This window comes from Pipistrellus hanaki, assembly GCF_964339955.1.
Source record: "Pipistrellus hanaki genome assembly, chromosome: 13".
Lineage (NCBI taxonomy): Eukaryota > Metazoa > Chordata > Mammalia > Chiroptera > Vespertilionidae > Pipistrellus > Pipistrellus hanaki.
The window spans coordinates 43,183,796-43,211,158 of NC_140515.1; the positions used below are offsets into that span (position 1 = coordinate 43,183,796).

The window sequence follows — 27,363 nt, forward strand, 5'->3', positions numbered from 1 at the left end:
GTTACAATATGACTAGGCAATAGGAATTTTCCAGCTCCATTATAATCTATGGCAGCACCATTGTATATGTATTATAGTTCTTCATTGACTAACTATTGTTATACAGGGCATGACTGTAAATGTATAGTTTCTTCTAAAGCCTTTGAAAAACATGATTTTAAAACATATATATTTTAAAAATATATATTTTATTGATTTTTTACAGAGAGAAAGGGAGAGAGATAGAGAGTTATTGGGTCGGCAGCTAAGTAATTGCGGATTTTTTAAAGAAAAAGACAATTTTTTCATGGAACTAAATAACTTTATTCTGTAATGTATTGCCCATTTTGATCAATGACCTTTTGCCATCTTTCAGGCAGCATCATAATCCCACGTTCAAAAAACTTCTGGTTTTTATTAGCAAAAAACTGAATCAGGTACAATTTGACATCATCATCATTATTGAAATTTTTACCATTCAAGGAGTTTTGTAAAGATCGAAACAAAAAGTAATCAGATGGTGCAAGGTCAGGACTATATGGTGGATGTGGCAAAACATCCCAACCAAGCTCCATTAATTTTTGCCGAGTGACCAAAGATGTGTGTGGCCTTGCATTGTCATGATGGAATACAACACCTTTTCGATTTGTCAATTCGGGCCGCTTTTCTTCAACTGCATTGTTTAATTTCGTTAGTTGTTCAATGTAGACATCAGAATTGATCGTTCGGTTGGGTGGTAAGAGTTCAAAGTAGACAATTCCTTTGTAATCCCACCAAACTGATAACAAAACCTTCTTTTGATGAATATCAGCTTTTGATGTTGTTTGAGTTGGTTCACCTGGCCTGCTCCACGATCTTTTCCGCTTGATATTGTTGTAAACAACCCATTTTTCATCGCCAGTTATCAGTCGTTTTAAAAATGGATCATTTTCATTACGTTTCTTTAGCAAATCGCAGCTGCTAATGCGTTGCGTTAACTGTGATTCTTTCAGTTCGTGAGGAACCCATGTATCGAGTTTTTGAACATAGCCAAGTTGTTTTAAGTGATTTTCAATGCATGTATGTGATACATGAAGCTTCTCTGCAATCTCACGTGTTGTACTGTGACAGTCCGAATTGATTATTGCTTTGATTAGGGCGTCATCAACTTCAACTGGACGACCAGAGCGTTTTTCATCTTTGAGTGAAAAATCACCAGAACGAAATTTGGCAAACCAATTTTGACACTGCCGTTCTTTTAAGGCTTCGTCACCATAAACAGCACATAACTTTTTATGAGCTTGCGATGTGTTTTTCCCTTTGCAGAAATAAAAAAGCAAAATATGACGAAAATGTTCCTTTTGATTTTCCATTTTTCAACGAACACCAAACGAAACCTACAAAACAGATCAAAAAACTTTTTTTACTGATTAACAGCTGAATAGCCAACTATCAAATAACATAATGTGTTTTACATTTGTATTACGTCTGCAAACCTAAAAATTCAACTGAAGCCATATATGTGTGAAACACGCAATTACTTAGTTGCCGACCTAATAGAAACATCAGTGAGAGAGAAACTGATCAGCTGCCTCCTCCTGCACATACTGGGGATGTGCCTGCAACAAAGGTACATGCCTTGACTGGAATTGAACCTGGGACCCATAGGTCGACACTTTATCCACTGAGCCAAACCGGTTAGGGCAACATGCGATTATTTTTATAAAGATAGGGTTTTTTTTGCCTGAACTTCGATTATGGTTCTTGGCCCAAATTATCTTTCTGAATACTAAGTCGGTTTTATTGAAAGTCAGTTCACTTCACTTTGGTTTTACCAGTTTCAAAATACTGATTTTTAATGGAAGTACAGTGTCTATAGTAGATGCGCTTTGTTTAAAGTGGGGTGAAGAAAGGAAGACAGAAGTGCATGCACACACAGAGACCCACATACATATACACATTAGTCTTCCATGCTTCCAAGAACTGCCATTTGGAAATCACTGGTATTTTACTACCTTCTTGTTCGAATGACTAGAGCCCCAATTTACACTATTCTGAAGTAGACCTGGGGCAATAATTAGTTTAAAATAAAAAATACAAACTTTAGGAAGATTACTGAAAGATGGTGGCAGCCATGGCATTGTTCTTTAATCTCTCTATATAAAACAGAGCAACTATTGTAGTATATGAAAATACAAAACCTACAGATAACAACTACATCAAAACCAGGTATCCCCTACAAACACCCAAATATTAGCAGGTAAGGACAGACTACCAACAACTATCTGATTTATGTGGGATCAGTAACTGTGGGTGGAAGCAAGGGAAGGAAGCAGGGCAGCTGAAGAGGAAATTCCTCAAATTGCCAGCAAATGCTCAAGGAAGAGCACCAGCCAGTCAGGAGCAGCCATAAGACTAGGTGGGTATGTCTGGAAGCTCTAATTTATAGCTGAACACAAGAGGCCTGGGAAGTGATTCAGATTCATGGTGCTGGAGTAATCTGTCTTTATAACAAAGCAAGCAAACTAAACCTTCCTTAAAAAATAAATCCTCTCATGAGGAAAGCTGCTTGAAGTAGAATCCAAATTCAGCACAATATGGGAGGAGAAAGAAAATGTTCCAGTAAAAAGCAGTGGCAGTCCCACAAACTAGAAGGCCATTAAAAAAAAAAAATCTTTTTTGAAACAACAGAAGAAAGATTTCTGGAATCATGAATCAATCAAAAACTATTCCTGAGCTCTCCCTTTTATAATACAGGAAAACATGTTTCATTCAAACTTTAAAAAAAAATTTATCAAAATTTTATAAGGAAAAGAGGAGCAAAAAGAATGCCTTATAGTGAAAACATGCTCCCCCCCCAAATCTATAAAATAGATGAAAACTATAAACTATTACTTCAAAACAAGGTACAAAAATTCTTTTTAAATGACAGGATAGCACAAATTAGAAAAAACTCAAAAATTGGATGATTAGAGAAAAATTTATGAAGTAGCATATTAAAGATACTCATGGAAGGAAAGCGTGAGCTACCAATTTCTACCCAGTCAAATTTACCTTCAATTATAACTATCACAGACAAATAATTATAAACACTCCAGTAATCGAAATATTGTTCTCATGTGCCCTTGCTAAGGAATCTACTAGAGAATGAGCTTTAGTTATCACCCTCCCCCCGCTGTCCCCCCTTCCCCCCGAAAAAAAAAAAAAAAAAAACCCTAAACTGGAGAGACCTCAGAGTAAGAGCTGATGAAATGTTTTTTCCTAGCACTTAGATAGTGGTCGAAGGCAGCATTCTCCAACCGGTAGTCCTCGGGCTCCTGGTGGTCCGTGAGGTCCAGAAGGTTGGTGACCGCTGGTCTATGGGACTGCATTCTGGCCCCTGCCATGAGGTGGCAGGGATACAGGTTACTTCCTGGTACTGTTCTCTATACTTTCTTCACTAATTGGCCAGCTGGGTACAGAGGGTCCAAGAAAGTATTCTTTGACACTAACAGAAATCACATTACTGTTATTCTAGGTACTGCAAAATACTTGACTGCCTACTGCTTCAAAATTACAATAATTATTGGCTTTATCAGATTAGATTAAAATTTGCCATTTAATCCAATAAGTAAGCTAATCTGTAACACAAATTTTTAATACTTTGATAACTATATTTCTATATTAATGGCTTACAAAGAATAAACCTTTGTTGTGTTTAAATGAAAATTATTTTTTTTTAAAGGAAAGGAAAAAACTTAGTATGGAGGAAAGTCCTTACTTGGTTTTACTCAAATGCTTTTGTAGCAAGAACATTGCTTTTTTCTGAATGTTTTAGTAGCTTTCTATTATTCAGAATTACTTTTGAATAGTATTATTCCCAGGGGTCAAAAGAAGAGCCAACCTGTCTTTATGATTAGGCAGACTAGGCCAGAGAGAACCTTTCTGTTACATGCCTGAGCCACACAGTGATTCTAGTTCTCACTTTAAAATGCAAATTTGGTTCTAAGTGCTCTTTACCAAAGGGACTGTGTTATATCAGACACAAGTAAGAACATCCTGTACATTTTAGTACATTTTTAACAGTCTCATCACGAAAATACATCATGAGATTATAACAAAATTATAATAGTAGACTTTATTGCTGAAGGAGACTTTACTGGTAAAGGGTATCTAATCCACTGTTCTCATCTTCATGAGCATAAACTGAAGACTAGAAAAGTTTAAATTTACACATTTCCCCATGATCACACAACCAAGGTGGCAGTTTAGTCTTGAACTAGACTGTTTCAAATATGTGATATTAACATTGTATCATCCCAACTACAGTTTCCATCCTATATAATAAAAGCATAATATGCAAATCGACCAAACAATGGAATAATTGGTCACTATGATGCACACTGACCACCAGGGGGCAGATGCTCAACACTGGAGCTGCCTCCTGCTGGTCAGTGTGCTTCCTCAGGGGAAGCGCAGTCAGTCGGACATCCCCTGATGGCTCCCGGACTGCAAAAGTGTACAGGCTGGGCTGAAGGACTCCCATCCCCTCAGTGCATGAATATTGTGCACCGGGCCTCTAATATATACACTGAGTAGCCAGATTATTATGATCTCTGAACAAATAATAATCTGGCCACAAAGAGAGAGAGAGTATTAGAGGCCCGGTGCATAAATTTGTGCATGGGTGGGGTCTGGCCAGCCTGGCCAGGGGGAGGGGACATGGGCTGTTGGCCAGCCTGCCTGCTGGCCAAACTCCTGGTCAAGGGAACAATTTGCATATTTGTCTTTTATTATATAGGATATATACTGAGTGGCCAGATTATTATACATTCAGAGGTCATAATAATCTGGCCACTCAGTGTGTGTGTGTGTGTGTGTGTGTGTGTGTGTGTGTGTGTATACACACACACATATACATATATAGTAGAGGCCCGGTGCATGAAAATTCATGCACTGGAGAGGGGGGTTCCCTCAGCCTGGCTTGCCCCCTCTCACAGTCCAGGAGCCCTCACGCCTGCCACCACAGTGGAGCTGGGGGGGCAGGGTGACGCCATCTTTGAGGGCATGGTAGTCAATTAGCATACTCCCTCCTTATTGGCTTTGGGTGCTGCCGTCTTTGAGGTTGGGGCAATCAGTTAGCATATTCCCTCCTCCTTATTTCCTGTGGGCTCCACCATCTTTACAACAGTGTGGTCAATTAGCATATTCCCTCTTTATTAGGTAGGATATACATGACTTTCCAATCTGGGACCCCTCAGGGAATGTTCAACTGCCTCTTGAAATCCGGGACCACTGGCTCCTAACTGCTCACCTGCCTGCCTGCCTGATCTCCCTTAACCTCTCTGGCTGCCTGATCACCCCTAATCACCTCTGCCTGCCTGCCTGATCACCCCTATCTGCTCTCCTGCTGGCCTGATCACCCCTAACTGCCTCTGCCTTGCCCCACTACCAGGACCCAGAATTTCCTCTTCTGGCCGGCCACAGACACCCAGGATGCAGGTCAGTTTCTCCCAGGCCAGCCGCAGCCACGGGGGACTGTGGGCTGGCAGCTTCACCCAGGCCGCAGCTGCAGGGACCTGGAGCTGCGGGCAGGTGGCTTGTCCCTCTTCTGGGCCACGGACACAGCCACTGGTGCCCAGGACCGCGTGGTGGGTGGCTTGTCCCTCTCCCAGGCTATAGCCCCAGCCTCTGGCGCCCAGGAACACGGGGTGGGCAGCTTGTCCCTCTCCTGGGCCACAGCCTGGCTGGTCCCCTTCCTCTCTCCCCAGTGTTGAGCATCTGAGACTATACAACGTGACAGCATGATGACCATTTGCATATTAGCTCTTTATTATATAGGATATACACAAAAATACATATATTATTGATTTCAGAAAGAAAAAAAAAAGGGAGAAGGGAGATAGAAACATCAATGATGAGAAAGAATCATTGATTGGCTGCCTCCCACATGCCCCCCTACTAAGGATCAAGCCTGCAAACTGAGTATGTGCCCTGACCGGAAATCGACCCATGACCTCCTGGTTCATAGGTCTATGCTCAACCACTGAGCCATACCAGCTGGGCCACAGTCTTCCGTCTTCCTCCTCTGTCCTCATTGTTTCACAATTGAAGAGGTGTCCATGCTTCCCTGTATTTGAACCTCCTTCTTGCCATGTACTTTCTATTACATCCCTCTTGCCTCCTCCTCCAGCCACTTTCCTTGCTGCCCTTTCACATCCGGACTTCCAGAAAGAGAAGCACACTGTCTCCTTTGATCTCTTTATTTTGCTTGCATTCCTTAACCCACAACCCATGCCAGGAATTTCACTTAAACTGCTTTTTTCAGTCACTAACATTGATTTTTGCTGAAACTGATGGACTATTCTCAATTTTCTCTTTCTTCACCACTCTGCCATTTATGAGATGGTTGACCTCTTTCTTCCTCTTGAGGTGCTCTTCTTTTCCTTCTGTGAGGCCAGACCCTCCTGAATTGCCTGTCCTCTTGTCGCTCTTTCTCAGTCTCCTCATCTTATGCTCATAGTTCTTAGTATAGTGAGTGAGTTTCCCACAAGAACTCTCCCCGAACTTCTCTCTTTTTGCACTGCTGGTTCTCTGTAAACCACAACCACTCCTGGAGCTCTAAGCTTTAGAGCCTAAAGAGAACCACTGAGTACTGTCTCACAAATCTGCTCCACAACACCTCTCTTTCACCTGAATTTCATAACCAGCTGGGCATCTGCGCTTACATATCTGCAGGCTCCTAACCCTTGATTACTGGCCTCATGTCCCAAGTCTCAGACCCTTCCTCACAGCTTGTCGGAGTGATCTCTCTAAAATGAAAGTATGTTCATGTTCACTTCTCTCTCTGAAACCTGTCAGTCCCTTTGCCCCCATAAGTCCACCTCACCACTGCCTAAAAGGTGGTTTGGCCTCACTTCCTGGTCAGCATCACACAGAGCTTAGTTTTCTGAAAGGGACTTCCTCTTCTCTATTGCCTCCTGGGTTTTGTCTGTGCTCTTCCCCTGCCTGCCTGCCCTTCTCTCTCCACCCGCCTTCCACTTCCCCCTCCTCTTGGGTAACTTCTCCGAATCTTTCAGATCTCATCTCTCAGGACTTGGTTGAGGAGCCTTTCTCCTGCTCCCATAAGCACTCTGTATTTATTCCTATTACAGGTAACACTTAGCATAGGCATTGCAAGTCTCCCTTATCTCGCCTGGCTTCCCTCAGTAGATAGTAAACATCTTGAGAGGAGCCACCTGTATTTTACCATCATGTTCCCAGGATCTAGCATCTCATTTTCTTTTAATGGATGAAATAAGGTACTCTATTTGGCTTTAATAATGACACTTTATTCTCTTTACTATTGTGGAACTAAAGCTAGTACACAAGTAGTCTTTTGGGATCCATAAACTCTCTTGGACCTAACAAGTGAATAGAATAGTTGTTTTCCAGTGCACTGACTTCCTACTTTCTGGCGTAAGCTTATCTCAGAGCTTAAGTCTCTGAAATCATTTTTGTAACTGAAGTCCTTTAGCAGCATTCTTAGGAAGAATATGTAGTTCTCTTCTCAGTTCTTAATGCGTTTTTTGGTATTTATATTTTTTTAATATGCAGCATAAGTTGAATAAAAAATCATATTTTTATTGATTTGGGGGCCGGGAGAGATAGAAGATAGACAGACAGACAGACAGACAGACACACTTATTTATGCATTCATTGGTTGATTCTTGTAAGTGCCCTTGACTGGGGATTGAATCCACCACCTTGGTGTATCAGGACAATGCTCTAACAGTCTAATAACCAATCAAGCTATCTAGCCAGGGCCAATAAAATGCATTTCTTAAAATTCTAATTGATAAACAATCTGATGATTTTTCAAGAGTTTATTTTTAAGCATGATTAACTATAAAAGGGAAACAGGTCTCAAAATTTTTTTTCTGGATTTCTATGTGTAACATGCAACCTCTCTTTAAAATCCATGAGCCAAGTTTGCACATTAGCAAGTCTTTAGTTTTACCTCCCATTGAAACTGTCCCAGTAAAAGGAAGAATACACTTATGTCTCTTTATTCTAAGAGAAATATACTAATATGTGATAATATCATAACTGAAACATAAAATCTTTTTTTCTCTACTGCTAACTTCCCTTAATTTCCATACAAGATCACCAAATTGGCAAGCCAAGTGTTAAGGGTGAACCTGTGAATAATCATAGTCACAGAAGTTAAAAGGCATTGATCTGTCATTTGCCATCTGAATAAGAGTCTAAATTGAAAATTAGAGGAGTCAGACTGTGCTGGTGTAAGACAAGAAAATATTAAGAATATAATCTGTGAGAACAAAAAGTAGGATTTCTTTTCTTCTGTACTAGAAGCTGGTCTTTACTAAAATAGCAAATCCAGTTCTGTTCTCACTTAGTCATCCATTTACCCATGATGTGCAAAGAATCATCTCTAGGTTAGATATACAAAAAATTAGAGAAGATTTGGAGAACCAAAAGAAACACAAAAATAGGAATTAAGTGGCCATTTAAAAAATAATAAAATTGCTTAGTAGAGAAAAAAAGATTTCCACCTCCCTGACTTTCCAGTAACTGAAATGTAAACATTTGAAGGGCACTGACAAATGTTTAAATGGCAGTGTGTTTTATTTTAATAAACGTAAAGGAAAAGGCCTTAAATTTAGCAAAATAAGTTAAAGCATACTAAAAAATAAAATATATTCCTGGATTAAGGGAAATTAACCATAAATAATTTGAAATCAGCAAGAGGGGGGGAAGAACTGCCTTCTTTGATTTGGGGGGTGTCCTGCCCTTGGTTTGAGGTCTAGAAATAGAGATAATTGTTTCCAACTATTCAGATAAACAGGATACTCTCTGATTTGCATACAATATTAGATACTGACCACCTTGAATCAAGTATATAAAATATCAATGACCGTTTTGTGATCTTAACACATAAATACATCAGCTACATTTGGTTTGGGGTTTCCAAAGGAAAATTAAATTCATCAAAAGCAGAGAATTATCCCAGCTGCGCTGGCATGGCACTTGACAGATTCAAAGAAGATAGGGCTTTCCTGTAATATATTCTATTCTCAGCCTTTTGTTCTGGCTTTAACATTTCTATCCCTTCCAGTGGTACTCCAGCCAGTCCACCTGCATCAAGCGAATAATAGCTTTTTATAAGTAGTAGCCGTTTTTTTCTGTATGTAGACAATCAAAGGGCCCATCTTTAGAAGTACTTTTTTTCTTTAGAATCAAGACTACTCTTACTTTTTTTTTATTTGAACTAATTACTGGGTGCTTTCAGAGCTTTGCTTTTCATATATTACACATATTGTAGTCACACTATGTCCTTAGCATTTGTTTCACTTTATAAAGAACACAATTAGCCTTTTAATGCTTAGTTCAGTCACAATTAAAGCTCTCCTAATGGTTAGGGATTGGTCTTTCCAAGGCTGAGAAGGTGTTTTTAATTATTCATTCCTCGGTTTGTTTCTTACAGCAGCCTCAGCTGTGCTTTATTATTCAAAGGTTAATGCAAACGGAGAAGTGGGTAAATTAAATCTGCTTGGCAGCCAACAAGCCTGCCTATTTGCACATGCTGGAAGATGGGCTGGGTATTGCAGGTTATTTCCACTATTGCAGCACTGCCAAAAACAAAAACCACCACAACCCTCAAAGGTAGCCTCCATTGACAAAAATTATTAAGGGATGCTACAAATTGGTGATTCTTAAATAGCAGATCTTCGGTAAAAATCTGTCTGTTTTGCTTACAAAGGGAGAAGACAGTGGCTGAAATCTGGAAGGTAGTAATTGCTCCTGTAGAAAATCAATGTGGATACCATGACTAATGAACTTTGTATAATATTAAGTCCTTCTTTTCACAGCGCTCTCGTAGCATTTTGCCTGTGAATCCCATGGAGCATATACATCTCACCTTTGCTCGTGCTGCCCAGCAGGGAAGCCCCTTGGGGATCAGGACTGTTGTGGTTTTTCTCTCTTGTCCAGATCACAGTACATTGCCCACACATAATAGGCACTGCAGGAACTACTGAAATAAGTCTCAGCACCTATAGCCAATATTTTGCTCTTAAGTCCACTAAACACCACCTCTTACTGACAAACAATGTCTTTTAGTGCTGAGTTATGTACAGGGTCTGTTTTAGCCACATAGCATCTTTCTTCCCTCCTACAAGCCTGCTATTTAGCTTCTCTTCTCCTAAACTTGTGGGGAGAAAGTGTCTCTCTATGCTTAGCTGTCTTCATTGATGTGTGTGTATCACGGAGGTGTGAGCACAAATTTTAAAACTACTTAATAGTAGCTTAGAGCATATGGTAATTTTGGCCTGATAGTGTTTCAGATAGAGACAGAGAGAGACAAGACAGTAGCATGCAAGATGTCAAACAGCAGGTACAGAGAAGGGAAATTAGAGCCCTAAAGAGAAACTCTTCCTATTTTTCTGTCTTGAGTCCAGGCCTAAAGGGTGGGGTTTGCTTTAGGATCTGATTCACCCCCACTGTCTTCTCACTTACCTGATGATAACCATAAATGGACTAGGCACTGTTTTAAGCCCTTTACATACATTAACTCGTATAATGGCCACATAGTTCTATAATAGCCACTCTTTCAGAGATGAAGGAACTGAGACAGCAAGAGGTTAAATAACTTGTGTTAAGTTACACAGTTAAAGGCAGAGCCAGTATTCAGACCCTGGCTCTCTGGATCTATAGTCCACTTTCTTTATCACTATCCTACGTTAAAGATGCTTCTTTATTATTCTTCAACAGACTTTACTTAGTATCTGTGTGTGTAGTTTGCTTTTGCCATTAGTCCTCCAGTTGACTTGTTTCCTCTTCCTCCTCTGTGCTAACCTTGGCCGCTAGGAAGAGGACAGTGACGAGCCAGATAGCTGGGCCAGGGATACAGAGAAAAACATGCAGGTTGTAGGGTATCACAGCTGACCTTTTGGGAATAAATTAGGCAGGTGTATGAAGAAATTGTTGTTTAACATACTCCTATCCAATGAACAAGAGGTGTTCTCAGCCAATGGAAAGTGTATTAAGTATATCATATTGAAGGTATTTAGCTTGCTTGGAAAGCAACCGCCTTAACTCGGTATACAAATAAATAAATCTTAACTATCCTGTCTAAGAATACTTAAATGTCCCTAAGATCTGCTCCATCCTAACTCTGAAATGGAATGTTGACTTTGTATCATATAAATGTTAGAGAGTAAGAAAGCTGCATTTGGAATGCTACCAAAGCACTTTGCATTCTGTCCTCAATGAGGGGTAACATTTTCGAGAACTGAAACGTTTTGAGAAAGGTTTGGCGTCCTGAAAACTGGAGGGGCAGCAGTGGCTGGCACTCTTGTCAAAAGCTTGTTTAACCTGCAGGTAACATCAGCAGGCACATTAAAGCTCTGCCTCACACATGGGTGGGGGAGTTTTTAAATAATAAGGAAACACCACCTGCTCCAACACGCCCAATTGTCCTTTGAGTACAGCTGAGAGAGGCTAATTCTGGAAGCTGTGTGTGCCTGGAGATGTTTGTTTTATTTCTCTCCCGAAAGAGAGGAAAATGCCTAAGGGCTGGGGTGGGAGGTGGACAACAAAAGCAGTGTTGCAAGAAGTGGTAGATTTGCTAAAGAAATGAAGAAAATAGTCAAAGATCACTATTTCTAAAAAACGAAACAAAAAGAATTTGATAGCCGAAATAGAAATGGCTATTTGCCACCTCTGAATCTAGTCTTGAAACAGGCCCAAGATGAAAGGGTAAAAGGAAATCCAGATGTTGATCTTGGTCTTAGGTCTCCTATCTTAAGCAGGGCAGTTTATCATAATGGTAACCACACAGTTTTTCCTGTTGAGTCTTCTATCCACTGAGCCAAACCGGCCTCTCTTGTTGAGTCTTCTAAATTGGCAGCAATTGTGACAAAGAAAGGCTTTTCCTTAGGATCAGAGGGCTTAGGTTTTCTTCTCTGGGTGTGGACTTAGGCAAAGCATTTCACTTTACGGACCCTTAATTTTATCGCTTTTGAAATGAAGGCTTTGGACAGAAGCGATTCTCAATGGGAGCTTTTTCATTTTTTCAAATTATTTCTTTGTTTTTCCTACCCCACCCTCCATACTGTGAAAGTGGCTCATTTATTCCTGCAAGGAGGAGGTATGCTAGAAAGAAGGCAAAAGGCTAAGAATAACTCAGTTAACTTATTTCTAGAGTCCTTCAGCTAACTAACGGATTAAAAATTCTATGATTCGGCATTTTAAGTAATTCTGATTGACTATTTTTTTAAAATATTTTTTATTTATTTCAGAGAGGAAGGGAGAGGGAAAGAGAAATTAGAAACATCAATGTTGAGAGAGAATCATTGATTGGCTGCCTCCGCATGACCCATATTGAGGATTGAGCCTGCAACCCCGGGCATGTGCCCTTGACTGGAATCGAACCCGGGGCCCTTCAGTCCACAGGCTGATGCTCTCTATCCACTGAGCAAAACCAGCTAGGGCCTGATTGACTTCATGCCTGCTGTCCGACTCAATGGAATTATAGTCCAGTTCTAACCTTGCTTCTGTGTTAGGAAAAAGTTGAACTAGATGATTTCCAAAGTCTTTCTAATTGTAACCTTACTTTTAACAACCCACACATATGAAAATACTGGTTTCTTTTTGAATCCTGGACTTATCTGTGCTTACAAGTGAATGTGTCTTATAAAAATGTGAGTTAGAAGGAATAGAAAGAATATCGTTTTCCCATGCAGTTTTCCTTTCTGCTTCCAGTTTCTCTACTTCTCCTTGCTCACTGTTTAAAATAGTTGTATCTCTTAAATTTTTGTTATAAAGTTATGCGCTCAATGCAACATATCACATGTTGAGAAAATTAAATACACACAGAGAGACATCCTTATACAAAATATAGAAAGGAACAAGGAAGTCTAAGGTGTCATGAATTTTTACTAAGAACCTTCTGTCTTTAATAACTTATAGAAAGCTAGTTTAATCACTAACGACACTATCTTGCTAGCTACTACCTTCCCTGGGAAAGATTATTTTCTTAAAATTTTCTTTTCGTCTATCTTTGCTATGTTGTTAACACTGTTAACAAAAAATACAATCGCCCTGCCAGTCAGCCCTGATCACCAGCCAGGCCTAGGAATACTACCTGTGCACGAATTTCATGTACTGGGCCTCTAGTTTTATTATAAATGTATAAATATTTTATGCATAAGGCTCATCCATTGTAGGCAGCAGCATGGAAAGTTAGACACAATTTATAAAGTTGATTCCCTAACAGAATTTCTCCAAGCACCAACTTTGGGCATTTAACCAATTTGTAATTTGTTAACTGATATTTGCATTTTAACAAATTCATCTAATTGCATTTTATTTTGAAATTTAACTGTTATTGTGTTTATTTTTCTTCTTTAAAAAATAAACCCTAAAAGAGTAAGAATATTGCTTATTAAGAATACTGTAAATAGTAAAACATTGCTATGTTTTACTGATATTAAATAAAAAATCCTGATATTAAATAAACATTGTAGTCTGAAAAATTGGACTTCTTGGGAGGAGCATGAATTCTGGTAGGTTCCAAAGTTCTGCTGTATCTAAATAACATTAGCTTGCAGGGTTATGATGGTGATGGTGACAGTGAAGAAGATGATAATTTATATACAGTCTTGGTGGCCTGTTTTCAAGCCCTAGAATCTTGAAACCATTCTTATAAAATCACCAGGTAATTAAACTTTTGAATGTGTTAGTTATATATTATCCACAAGGCATGACAACAAACACAAAAACAGCGAACATTTGGAGGCTTACTAATTGGGCCCTTATAGAGCCCATTATCCAAACTCTGTGAGTACAGTTCTACTAAAATTTTACAGTTGCTCCCATAATTGCCCCATTTTACAAATGAGGGAACTAAGACGAAGAGAGATTAGTTCAAGAAGCACTGCTATAAGCTTTGGGATTCCAAGTGGTGTGGCTATGCCATTTCTAAGATGATAGAGGAGGCCAGAAAATATTTTCTTAAAGAGATATATTTTTGCCACATAAACCAACTTAGAGTAATAATATTGTTTGCATTATTTAACTTGCTGTTAACTGCATAGACAGTTGACTGACTTCAAAGAGCCAATAAAATTTGGAGTTCTGACTGAGAGCCAGATAAAACTTAGGTTAGGCAAAAATTGAATGTAAGTTATCTACAAACACTACTCACTTTTTGTGAGGTATCTCCAGCCTTCTTCTGAGTCTCTTCCTTGATTGCACTATTTGGTGACTCCTTATTTAGCCTAAATTATATAGCTGAGATAAATTATATCTTTGTTTTGGGGAAATGTGTCTTTGCACATTGTTTTGTGTCCATTGGTTGTACTTATATGCATGTATACAAGTCCTTAGGTTGATCTCTTATCTCCCCCAGATCTTCCTACCCTCCCTGCTGTAATTTGACAGTCTGCTTGTTGCTTTACTGTCTCTATATCTATCTTTTGGTTCATCAGTGAATAATTATTAATCCTAATGGGTTAAATCTGAAAAGAAAGAAACATTAATGGAGCTATCAGAAAAAAAGGTGTGTATACATTTTTGGGGGACATTCAACTTAAGTAGGTAGGTCCACATTTTTATCCAAAGTGATTGAACACATTCATCAGCAGTGTATAGGAGTTCTTGTTTTTTTATATCCTCATCAACACTTGGTTTTGTCAGGCATTAATTTTTGCCTATATGTTTAAAATAATATCAAATTATATTTTCCTTCATTTTTCTGATTTTAATGAGATTGAGCATTTTTATATGAATACTTAGAAGCCCAGTGCACAAATTCAGGCATAGGTGGGATACCTCAGCCCAGCCAGCGATCAGGGCCATCTTGCCCAGTCCAGATCGTGGACAATGGAGGTTGGCTGGCCAGGTGGGGAGGGACCAGGGGGAGGCTCCAGGGCATGTCCAGCCCTCTCGCCCAGTCCTGATCCGCCAGATCCCAGCAGTAAGCTAACCTACTAGTCAGAGCATCTGTCCCCTGGTGGTCAGTGTGCATCATAGCGACTGGTCAAGTGGTTGACCTAACGGACAGACACTTAGTATATTACATTTTTATTATATAGGATCAGTCGTTCATGTTTCTTCACTTTGAAAATGCCTATTTATGTCTTTTCTAATGGATTATTAGTCTTTTTCTTATTGGTTCACAGGATTTTATATTTTCTGAACACTAGAATTTGGGCAATTTTATATGATCCAAATCTCTTTTCTCAGTGTGTGGGTTTGTCTCATCAGTCTCTTTAGTCAAACTCTAAAACTTTTGACTTTTGCATTTAAGTACTTAATCTGTCTGCAATTGAGGTTTGTATATTTTTTGAGGTAGAAACCAATTTCTCTGTTTTCAAAATAAAACAAAACAAAACTGTTTTCCTAGCTTTATTAGTTCTGATATATATCCGATTTCCATATGTGCATGGAAAAGTTTGAGGAGTTTTGTTTTTTTCTTTGAACTTCTAAACAGGTTTTAGGATAAGCTTGTCAAGTTTAATTTTGTTTTTAAATTGTTGGAGTTTGTTTATTAGAATTGTATTGGGTCAATTTGGAGGAAATTGACATTTAGTATATTGGGCCTCCCTAATTATAAAGATTGTATCTCTCTATATTTAATTCTCTTGAATGTATTTCAGTAAGTATTATAATTTTCTTCATAATAATCTTATATTTTTATGAAAATTATTTCTAGGTTCTTTATATTTTTAATACTACTATAAAAGGCATTTTAAATACATTTTCTAATTTTGTTGGAATATTAAAATGCAATTGATTTTTGCATATTGATCTTATATTTAGCTATTTTGCCATATTCTTATATTAAGTTTAATAAATTATCTAAAGATTTGGGGAGTTTTTTTCTGTGTACATAAATACTGCTACTAAGTTTTATTTCTTCCACCTCAGTCCATATACATTTTTCCCTTGCCTTGATGAATATGATCTCTAATACAGTAATGATTCAAATTGGATGTAGTGAGCATCCTTGTCTTGTTTCTCAATTTTAAAAGGTGTGTTTTTAATATTTTACCATTGAATATATTAATTGCTCTAAGGTTTTTATAGATGCCCTATATCAGGTTAGGTTAAAGAGTTTCTTTCTATTCTACTTTTGCTATGAGTTTTTATCATGAAGGGCTATTAAAACCTATTGGGTATTTTTTCTGCATCTATTAAAATTATGAGGGTTTTTTCTATTTAATCTGTTAATAAGGTAAATTAAATTAATAATTTTCTGTTATTAAACTATCCTTGCATTCCCAGAATAATTCTGACTTGGTTAAGGTGCATGCTTTTCTGATATACTGCTCAAAAATACAATTTTTGTGGATATAAATTAATTTCAAAATAGAAGCTAAATCTCTGTTGTCAGTAAAATCTTTCCCAAACACCTTAATGGGGTTGTCCATTTTGCTACAGGGTGTGAGTTTAATTTCTGGCAGTTACATGTTGGTATTGGCTTGATATGGCAAAAACAACACTGGAAAGCTAAGTTATTTTTGCCCTTCTGTTCACCTGAGAAAATTAATACAGTTCAGTTGATTCATATGGGCCTGATCTCCCTCAATGAGTTTCTCTGAGACCCAGGGACATATATTTGTTGCTTGCAGCCATGTGGCTTCACTTGTTTTGCTGTTAGTCCATCATCATCCAACAAACATTTACTTACTAGGCCCTGAGGATAAGGCAAAATCTATTTCTTAAGGAACAACTGTTCTATTGAGGAACAGAAAAAATAAACAGTTACAAAACACAGTGATAAAATGAAGTGATACATCTTATCTTCTACCAACCACACTAGTGGGGATGTGTGGGGATGGAGGGTATGGATAAAGAGTCTTTGGGTACAGAAAGAGAAATGAAGCATCAGATGAGCTATGATACTTGAGCTAAGTTTTATGGATGATGGACATTTACTGATCTCCAAGAACCTCGTTTGTTTTCTAAGTTGTTAACAAATGATAGTAGCCTTTTTTTTTCTAGCTGCTCTTTTAGCTTTGAAATTTCATCTCTTTGGCCGTATGACCTTATTATCCTTTTCAGGACCTCATAAGTAATTTCATGCTTTATTAAATGTTTGTGTTCTCACCTGTGTCTGTGGTCCTTGAATCTTTTTCCCCCCGTAGATTTAGGATTGTGAATGACAAAGAGAATCTTCTTTGTTCTGTTTTACTAAGTAATACCAATATACTTCATATATAGAATACTGATGATATTGACAAATGAATCATCATATAAAATTAACCTATTAACTAGTTGTGTATTTATGAAAATGCTCGATTTATTGTCACCATATATAGATATTTTAAATTCCAGGCTTTTATATAATCTCTAAGCCCATTTCATTTGTATGTCTTATTTCAGTGCTGGACCCAAAGGAGACAACATTTATGAATGGAGATCAACGATATTGGGACCCCCAGGATCTGTCTATGAAGGAGGGGTGTTCTTTCTTGACATCACCTTTTCACCAGACTATCCGTTTAAACCCCCTAAGGTTAGTATGAAGTATTGATTCCTCTTTAGCAATATATCTTGTTGTAGCTGTGTACACATGTAAATATTCTTAAATATACGTATCTAAGAATGCTCATCTATCCTGTTAGCATAGACAATGTCCAGGGGCTGATTGTATGTAAAAGTAGAAACAGAATGCACAAAAGTATAGGTTATTTCTCCACTTCAGCCCTGTATTTCATATCTCATTGTTTTTTGCCATCCATTCTCAGTATCTCCTTTTTTTTGTTAAATATAACATTAGAAAGCATGTTATCGCTGAAATAAAGGAGTAGAATTGGGCTCATGCCAGCCTTTGAGCCTGAAGCTGGAGCCAGAGCCACACCCACACTGGAAGCCGGACTGGAAGTCCACCAAGGCAGGACTTACGGCACCAGCTGTGGACTCCGGGTTCTGGAGCCTCCATGGTTCAGCTGCTCACATGCAGTACACACATGCACTAGAATGGAAAGTGTGACCCACAAGGCTTAAAAAATCACACCAAGAAATTCAGTAAAGAAGTGTTTTCATATTAGTACAAATGAATAATTAATGAAACTCATATATAAATGACTAGAGCAAGTGCAGGAATGCAGTGTCATGAGAATGGGATAGAATTTTCATTTATTTAAATCAAGATTGTGTACTCTAAGAATTCTTCACATTCCTTTCTGTTGCCTATAAGCCAGTCGTTTGACGAGTGTAAGTTTGTTCTCTGCTTTGGAAAGGAAAAGACCCTGAGAACACTGTGTGTATTAACTATCATGAAAGAATTCTCATTTGATAAGACTTACCTCTTACTGCAGAGGGAAATAAAACTTATTTCACTTGTAAGTTGGAGTAAATTTTAAAAAGCAATAAGTCTACACCTTCACCATGACTTTTTATAATTCCCCTATCTTTCTTCTCTTTCTTTCTCTCTCTTCCTTTCTTCCTTCCATTCCATTGATGATTGCATGTTGTTTTTATTTCAAAGCAAAGACTAACAACTATTAATTTTTCCAAAGAAGAAACCAAGACGTAGAGAAACTAAATAACTTGCTCAGCATTATGCAGCAAACAATTAATGGTGTCAGGGCTTGAACCCATGTTTTTTATTATATTACACAATACATTGTATCCAAGCTGAGAGACTTGGTGGCATTAGTGAACAGCAAAAAGGCCAGTTAGCCGGTGTGTGGGCAGCACCAGGCCAGCCAAGGCGAGTGCCAGCGGGCAGAGTGAAGGGACAATAATTGGGAGGGCAGCAGCAACCAGTGATGGAAGGGCAATCGGGGGCAGGGGGCAGGGTAGGCGGCTTACCGTCTGGCGCCATCCCCTGATTGGCCCACTGGTTGCCTCCCACAGAGGGAGGCCAGATTGTGGCTTAGGCCCACTTCCCTTGCCTAAGCAGTCAGTCGAACATCCCCTGAGGGCTCCTGGACTGTGAGATGGTGCAGGCCAGTCTGAGGACACCCTGCCCCTGACGAGTTCATGAAACTTTGTGCACCAAGCCTCTAGTATCTAATAATTATTTTATCCATTTACTGAATTAGAACCTTATGTCTTTCTTTCTACCTTGGACCAGCCCATAAATCACCTGGAATACCTGTTATACCTCCAGTGATGGAGTACCTTTCTCTGACAGCCTCCTCAGTAAAGGAAGTTCAGAGCAGGGGAGAGGAGGGAAAGCTCAAGTTGGGCACTTGTGCTACTTGTATGTCTGTCTACATCTTAGAAAATGTATGGACTTATCCAAGTTCTGCATGACAGAAATGTATAGATTAAACAAAACTAGAAGGGAAAGCTAATAAGATAAACTACAATAGTTCCCTTTCCAAAAAGACATCAATGAACTGGAAGGATAGGCCAAAACTAACAAGATGGAATTTAACCTGGCTACATGTGTAGTATTTCATTGAGAATCAGAACAAAATCATGATATAGATAGAAAAGAGAGACCTGCTTTATGTTCATATAAATAAAATTTGTGGGCTGTTGGCTGCCTAAAATTCTATGAGGATATGGGGTTCTTGAAAGCTTAAGGAGACATTCTTAGGAGTATAATATTCAGGACTTGGAACTGGTTGCGTCACATTTCAAGTGCCTCATTCACTTTTAAGCTCCTCATTTTAAGGACAAATGAATAAGCTTGGGGAAAAGGAGAGTTATTGGCAGTCTTGAGTTTCTTCACTGGGTCGGCATTGTACTGAGCATGAGCTGTGCCTACTTCTCCTCCAGAATACCCAAGGAAGGCTAGGATGTTTCCTTTCACAGATGATGAAGCTTAGAGAGGTTTCCCAATAATGTACAACCACAAATCTACCTGAACCTCTGACTCCAGGGACCATGCACTTTCCACTGAATTATACACAGTTACCCTGAAGATGTTTACTAGTAAAAATAGGACATAGAAGGAATGTGATATCTGGCCTCAGATGTTTCAGGAACTCTGAGGTGTGAGTTGGGGTTAGACTTTATCCTGGATGGCTGCAGAGGACAAAAATAGAAGCAGGAAGGTGTCAGTGACAGGAAAGTAGATTTCAATTCTATTATACATGAGAAAAATCTGACCCATAGTTGGACAGTCTGGTTTTGAAAAGCTTTGCCTCTGAAATATTAGACTCCCCCCCCCCCCCGCTTTTTTTTCTACTACTAGGCTTCCCTTTACTGGAAGTGTGTTTATTTGTTTAAAGAATATTGCCAGAAAAAATTAAATCTCTCCACTGAATAAATTTGATTTGACGATTTCTTAGGACAAAGAAAAATCAAACTTTGGTAATGCTAATCATAATTTAAATGCACATTTATTAAAAACCGGTGGGAAGTTTTTCAAAGCATATTATTACCACCTAATTATCAGTTTTAGAAATCAAATTTTGTAGACAGATAATGTTACTCTAAAGGGGGAAAGTTTGTAGGTGTCTTGAAAACGATTAACTAAAACTATTACTTATTAATAGTTTTGAAGTATTGCTCATGCCTTCCTAGTCTTCTGTTACTCTGAGTAATCTATATTTGGGCTTAAACTTTGTTGTTTTCTCTGCTGCCCTCATCCAATGCTCTATTCCAATAATCTTTCCTCACACTTCGATTCATTCAACATTTCCCAATTCTCTGAAGAATGAACCCAGAGTAGGGTAGGTGTCAGGTAGAATTGTTGGTGAGAGCAGAGGCTCACAAATAAATCTGATTGGCTATCTACTGGTTATCAAATAGCCATACATAAAATTAGTCTGTAGCATGATTGGATCCATGAAATGAACTTTTCCTAAACTTTTCCTCTTGGAATGTTTACGTACTATAGTGCTCAAATATATCGCTTAATGGTCAGTAGAGCAATTTGGATGACTTGTCTTGCCACAGGAACTTTGTGGGAGTAGGGCTTCATCAATTCCACAGCCCCACACTTGAGCACCTAAATCCTAATAAGGCAAGAAAAACAATTTTTATAAGTAGGTTCTGCTTATTATACTTATTATACTAGTTTTAAATGGGTCAAGTACTAGTTGCACTTTCAAATTATCTCAGTACAGCTTTTGGCACATTGCTTTTCTTATGCATGGAATCAGTATGTTTCTGCATCTTTTACTAAATCTATAGCAATTTTGTTTGTATAACATTGTTAGTTGTATCTAAAATATCTGATGCCAAGTCTTCAGTTGAATTGTTGTTAACCACTAATAATATTAATTACCTGGGAAAATATTTGTTTAATGAAAATTTAGAAATGACATATGGACAAAAAGAAAAGCATATTATTATACTAGTAAGTATCAAAGTTTTTTAATACCTTTTTTTCTTTTTCACTGTAGGCATACATTTTAATGTTATAATTCAGATATCTATTTTTAAAGTAGATATTGCTTTATATCTTATTGAAGATTACATTTTCTTATTCATTTTATAGAATAAGATTTTATATTTTCTTATTCATTTTATAGAATAATTTATGCTCAAAATATGCACTTTTTATTTTAAAAGTCTAATGCATATTGTAATATTTTAACTTTGCAAAGTCTATATGCTTGTAATGGAATAAAAAATAATTACAGATAAACAGAAGGAAAAAAATTAAATAACCTGTAATCTTAATCCAAAAAGTAATTACTCATACCATTGCTTTTGAGATTTTTGTTCTCTGCATGCCTACATATAAATATGTTTTTATGCATATACAAATACACACACACACACACACAAAAAAAAAAAAAAAAAAATTGGGTCATATTCCTTCCCATGATTTTAGGATTAATTTTTTACCTAACATTATATATTCACCCACCACTACATATATTTCCAATAAGCATATAACTACATTACAATTATAGAGGCTATGAAGTATTCAATTATATCAATATGTCAAACTTAACTAATTTTCTGTGATTGGACATTTAAATTCTTGTCAAAATTTCTCTTATAACCAGTGATATATGATTGTGTGATGAACATCTTTATAATTACATATTTTATATACTTGCATTATTATTTCCTAAGGCATATTTGTTGACATGGAACTTCTGGGCAAATGGGATTATACCCATTTGTAGAATTTTGATAAAGGTTGGCAAATTGCCCTCCAGAAAAACATTATATTCATTTACTTCATTGTCATCTACATATGATGGTATAGAATTCCCAACACTCTCATCAGCTCTGAGAGTCCCTAGTCTTTTTTAATCTCTGCCATCCCAGTGGATGAAAACTGATATCTTCACGGTTACTTTAATTTTTATTTGACTACCAGTGAAATATGGAATCGTTTTTCTTTGTCCAATTATTTCTTTTTTTATGAATAATATGCAAGATTTTTTTGAAGTCCCACATCAAATAAAATTAACAAGTGTACTTGAAAAATTTAGAAGCAAAATCATGAAATATGTTTTATTCCTATATTCTTTTTATTTGACTGAAAATATTGTGACATCGTGTCTAATGTTTCACATCTCAGAGTTCTAATGACATATGTCAGATAACATGTCAGATCTGTGTTTTTACAGTAGAAATACACAGAAGAGCCTATTCTTTTCTGTCTCCTGTGGATCTGGATATTTTATTTGACAAATAATAATAAGGTTGCATTCTATAAAGATTTAAGGGTAGGTAAGAAGGAGGATCAAACATGTTTGTTATTTATTTGTTATATCTCAGACAGCCTATGCACAAGTTAAACATGCTGTCTCAATGTTCAAATCTATTACTGGAAAGAATTGTATTCTTTGGTAATGGAAGACAGTATCTACCAGTTGGTATTTTCCAAAAAGGAATGATAAACTTTATACCTAAGATCTTTAAAAATAACAACTACATGTATACATAGAAATATTCATGTGAGAAATAAAGCTCTTTAATGTTAACATCTAAAAGCTTTTTAATATAGTTTGTTCTTTCATTACAAATTTCATCAAACACATTTGAAAATAAATCTTAACTTGGAGGTCATTTCAGAGAGTATTATATGTTATATGGGGGTAATAAAATCAAACTATGAATCACTTACTGATTAAATGTCAGCTAATAGGAAAGGTCTCTTCAGCTTTCAGATGATGAAGTAGATAATTTAGGTTCGTCAGATTTTCATTTTGTTATCTTCATTAGATTTTAAACTTAAATTGACAACTAAGGCTAATAGTGAATAAAATAGCTAGTTAGTTATAATAAGAAGCATTGATATCCAGAATTTAAAAGCTAGAGACGGATCTATAACTAAAGTTCAACAAGGATCTCCACGATTTTATTCTAACTAGGTTATTATCATTGGCTTGTATTGGGTTTTTTTTACTTCTACTACTGTTCAAAAAAAAAGTAGACCTTGTTTGTCCCCCAGGATTTTTGGAAAGAGCCATAGTCCACATGTAAAAACCCAACTGCCTACATTTGCTCTGGCCTTGAGGAAAGAACACACTCAGCATGGAATAACATGAATTAACTTGTTTTTAACCTGAGTTCATATATTCATATAAAGCCTTGGCCACAAATCAAGTGCTTTCATACACATTGAATTGCCTATTTTACATCTCTAGTTGAACATCCAACAGTCACCTCAGATTTAACTGTTCCAAAGTAAACTATTGGTTACACAACCTTACCTCATTCCTGCCAAAGCAGTTCCTCTAATCTTCCCCATCTCATTGAATGGAAACTAGTTTTCTAGTTGCTAAAGTTAAAAACCTTGCCGTCATCCTTGACTCCTCTCACACAGCCTAGGTAGACTCAGGCTTACTGGCTCAAAGTAAATATTCAAAATAAATCCAGAATTCAACCATTTCTCATCATTTCTCTAGTAACACTCTGGCCTGAGCCACTATCGACTGCTCCCCTCCCCCCAATTGTATTAGAAGACTCCTATCTGGTCTCCTTGCTTCTGCCTTATTCCCCCTGCAGTGTCTACCCCTACCCATATGATTTTTTTATAATTAAGTCAGATTACGTCAATTCTTTGCCTAAAACCCCTCAATGATTCCCAATTCACTGAATAAAAGCACACAAAACTGTAAAGAATCACCCTGTTCACAATATACTTTTCAAAATCATTAATTCACTCTTGATTCAATACTCTAAGCATGCTCCTTCCACAGAGCCTTTGCATTTGCTCTTTGGTCTGCCTTTATTGTCTTCCCCCACAAATTCACCTGGCTCACTCCGTTTCTCCCGTCATGTGTCGGCTCAAATGTCCCATTTTCAGAGAGGCTCTTGTGTGATAGCTCCCAACCACCTATGCTCCCTATGAGCTACCCTCCGCCCCCCACCACACTTGACTTTTCTCAATAGCATCTCACCCTCCTGCATTATACATTTCTTCATTTATGAATTTATTGTTTCCCTTTCTCCCGGTATCATGTAAGCTCTAAGATCACAGGGACTTTGTCTATTTTGATGTCACTCCTGTATTACCAGCCCCGGCACACCCAACCCTATGCCCCTAGATGACATCACGGCCCTGACGTGATGCTTGGCCCTGCCACCATGACCCAACACCCCCAGACATATGGACCCGCCTGGTGATTCAGTAGGCATTCAGTAAAAATGTGTTTAATTAATTTAATCCATACAACTTTGCCATAAGACAGTATTCATTACCTCCCTCTCCACTTCATATATCAGAAGACTGAGGTCCAACAGAGTTTTAAGTGGCACACGGTCAAATAGGAAGGAGGTAGCAGAACTGGAATTCAAACCCAGTTCTCAGATCTTTCATTTACCAATTACAGAGAAGACTTAAATTGCTAAAATCTCTGAAAGAAGGAACACTGGTTCTTAGATTTTACATGCTGGTGTAAGATAATTATTTAGCATATCTTTCTCTAAAGCAGGTATGTTCAGCAGGAGACGAAAGAGAGAGGCGATGCAAGGAGGACAGAATGTTGGGAGGAGATTTTGAGTGCTTATCTTTCCGTTTTGCCAAGGGGCCCTCTTTCCAGAGGCACCTGGGGCTTTTCTCAAATGTGTCCCTAATTCACTAAGTATTCGTTCTGTGTCATGCAGTAAAGACAGATTTCTGGATTTTGCTCTCAGTAAGCTAGAGGATAAGTAGTTTCACACTTTACAGTTAATGAGGGCAAAGCCAGCCTTGTGTCCCCAGTATTGACTGGGCTATAGTATTGCTTACATAGCTTAAGTCAATTATTTTTCTTTTTAGTGCATTCTTCTTTGTGATAAAAACGCCATGCTACATCTTAATGTTGTGTGAAATTTTAAAATGAATGTGATGAATAAAAGTAGATCAAAACAGGGGTATTGTTTTCCTGCTTTTAAAATAACCTATTATATCCATTTATGTGTCCAGCTACCACTCCCAGCCACCACCAATTTAAGAATTACTAAGAAGTAGGATTGGATTTTGTTTTGTTTTTTCATTTTCAGGACAAGGCATACCAACTTTATTTGTTCTAAACCAAATTAAATTTCTATTAGTTATAAGCTAATAGAAAATCAGACATTAGGATAAAAGGAAGTTCTCCCTCTCCACTGCTTTCTATAGTCTGATGCAGTTCCAGATTTGGAAGAAAGGCCTTTATTTATCATTGTCTCCTTTGAAATGCTTATTGCCCAAGCCAACTTAATCTATTCAGGTTGAAGTAACCCCACCACCTGCACCTTTACCCAAGCTCTGATGGAGTAAGTGTGTAGTTAACCCCTCTGATATATGCTCCCACTCCCCCATCAGAGTCTTGCCATCCAGGTGGAGATTTCAGACACATATTTTTATCACGACCCTCTATGCTCTTGAGTTCCTTTCTCTGTAGCATGTGATCTCACTCCAAATATGAGTTGGTGTTTGTTGATATTACTGTCGGATATTACTGTGGGAGGAATGGACAGGTCTAAATTCCTTCACAAAGGGTCTTTTTAACAGGGAGGTTAGATGAACAAAAGAAACTGGAGTGAGACGTTGAGATGTTTGGAAAATGAGGAGCTCTCTAGCTGTTGGGGCCAGGGAAAAATGGCAACTCACTTATCAGAGGTGATTTTTCCAAAGAAAGATTCTCAGATCTAGACAAGTGGCACTCCCCCTCACAAAGGTTTTTTGAAGAGAACAAGGTGGGGTAACTTCAAGATGAAGTTGTCAGGATCCCAAACATCAAAGGGTAGGGACCCACTAGTACCAGAAAACAGCGAACACTGGAAACCCCGAAACACCGCAACTCACAGAAAGGTCAGGGACAATAAGGTGATGTTGAAGGAATAGTTTTGTAAAGAAGAAAACTTTGTGCGCTGCTGAGCTGGGAAAAGCTTCAAATTTGTCATTTTCCTAACCTTGTAGGAACGAGCCCCTGATGGTCCCACATCAAAACATGGAACAGACCCCTGTGTTCATTAAGTGTCTGTAAATTTGAAACAAATTTTGTCATCTACTTGAGAAATGAGATGGGGAAATGGTATTCTACATGTAAGAAAAGATTGTAGTATTCTCTATTTAAATGCATTACTTGTTTGGGTAGCTATATATAATGTTATTTTGTTCAAGCTTGGATATAGTAGGAAGGTCTGAGTTAATTTTTAAGACTACCAGCCAAATATTAATTCCTTTATGGAAATGATCAAGTTTCTTTGATTTTTTTTTTCCTTAGAGTTAATGCTGGATTTCTTGATAAGATAGCAGCCTCTTAGAGATTTGCTCACACAGGGCCAAGGAAAACTAGAAAAAGGAATGTTCTTAGTTCCCAGTTGACCAAGATCAGATTCAGTTTGTAATCACAGCTTGCCACTGAATTCGGGGAAAGATATGCTAGACTGGTCTATGCAAGTATTATGCAGATCTTGCCCTGCAGGAAGTAAAGAGAAACAAAGTTAGACAGAAGTTAAAGATTATAAATAAAATAGATCTAGAATCAGATAGCTACACGGATTTATACAGGTGTAGCTGTTCTAAGCAATTGTGTACATTTTTTGTATGATACCAGTATGTTAGCAGAACTTACCAAAAATTCTTGTAAGTTGGTTGCTCTTCGAAATGCATTTCAAGGATGATTTATAAAGCAGAGATTTATTGAGCCCTTGATACTCTGAAGTTCCTCTCTGTGTAAAGATGAATAAGATACAATCCGAGGGAGCATGAGGAAAACGGGAATAATAGGAGCTAACACTATAATCCAGGCTAGAAAAGTATGAAGTTTGAGTATTGGGGATAAAGACAAGAATAACAATATATGAATTTTTTTTATTTCTTTATTCAGTAAATATGTGTGACTGACATGCAAGTCCAGATACTGAATGTACAGAAGTGAGTCTTGTATAGAGTTTACATTCCAGATATCATAAAACATTCCTCAACTTCAGCGTGATTGACACTTTGGACAAGATAGACTTTTGTCATGGAGGGCTATTGTTTTCATTGTAGGATGTATCCCTGGCCTCCAAACACTGATGCCAATAGCAGTCTCTCTCCCCTGCTCCAATTTGTAACAGAAATGTCTCCAGATG

General features: G+C 37.8%; 1 protein-coding gene across 1 annotated transcript in view; it reads left to right on the top strand.

Moving 5' to 3' along the window:
* LOC311632025 (ubiquitin-conjugating enzyme E2 E2) overlaps positions 1 to 27,363 on the top strand; it is a 208,515-nt gene that overhangs the window by 138,098 nt on the left and 43,054 nt on the right. Inside the window, exon 4 of the mRNA XM_084902981.1 lies at positions 17,329 to 17,461. Coding sequence (XP_084759107.1) covers positions 17,329 to 17,461 — 133 coding nt within the window. The remainder of the gene's footprint in view (positions 1 to 17,328; positions 17,462 to 27,363) is intronic.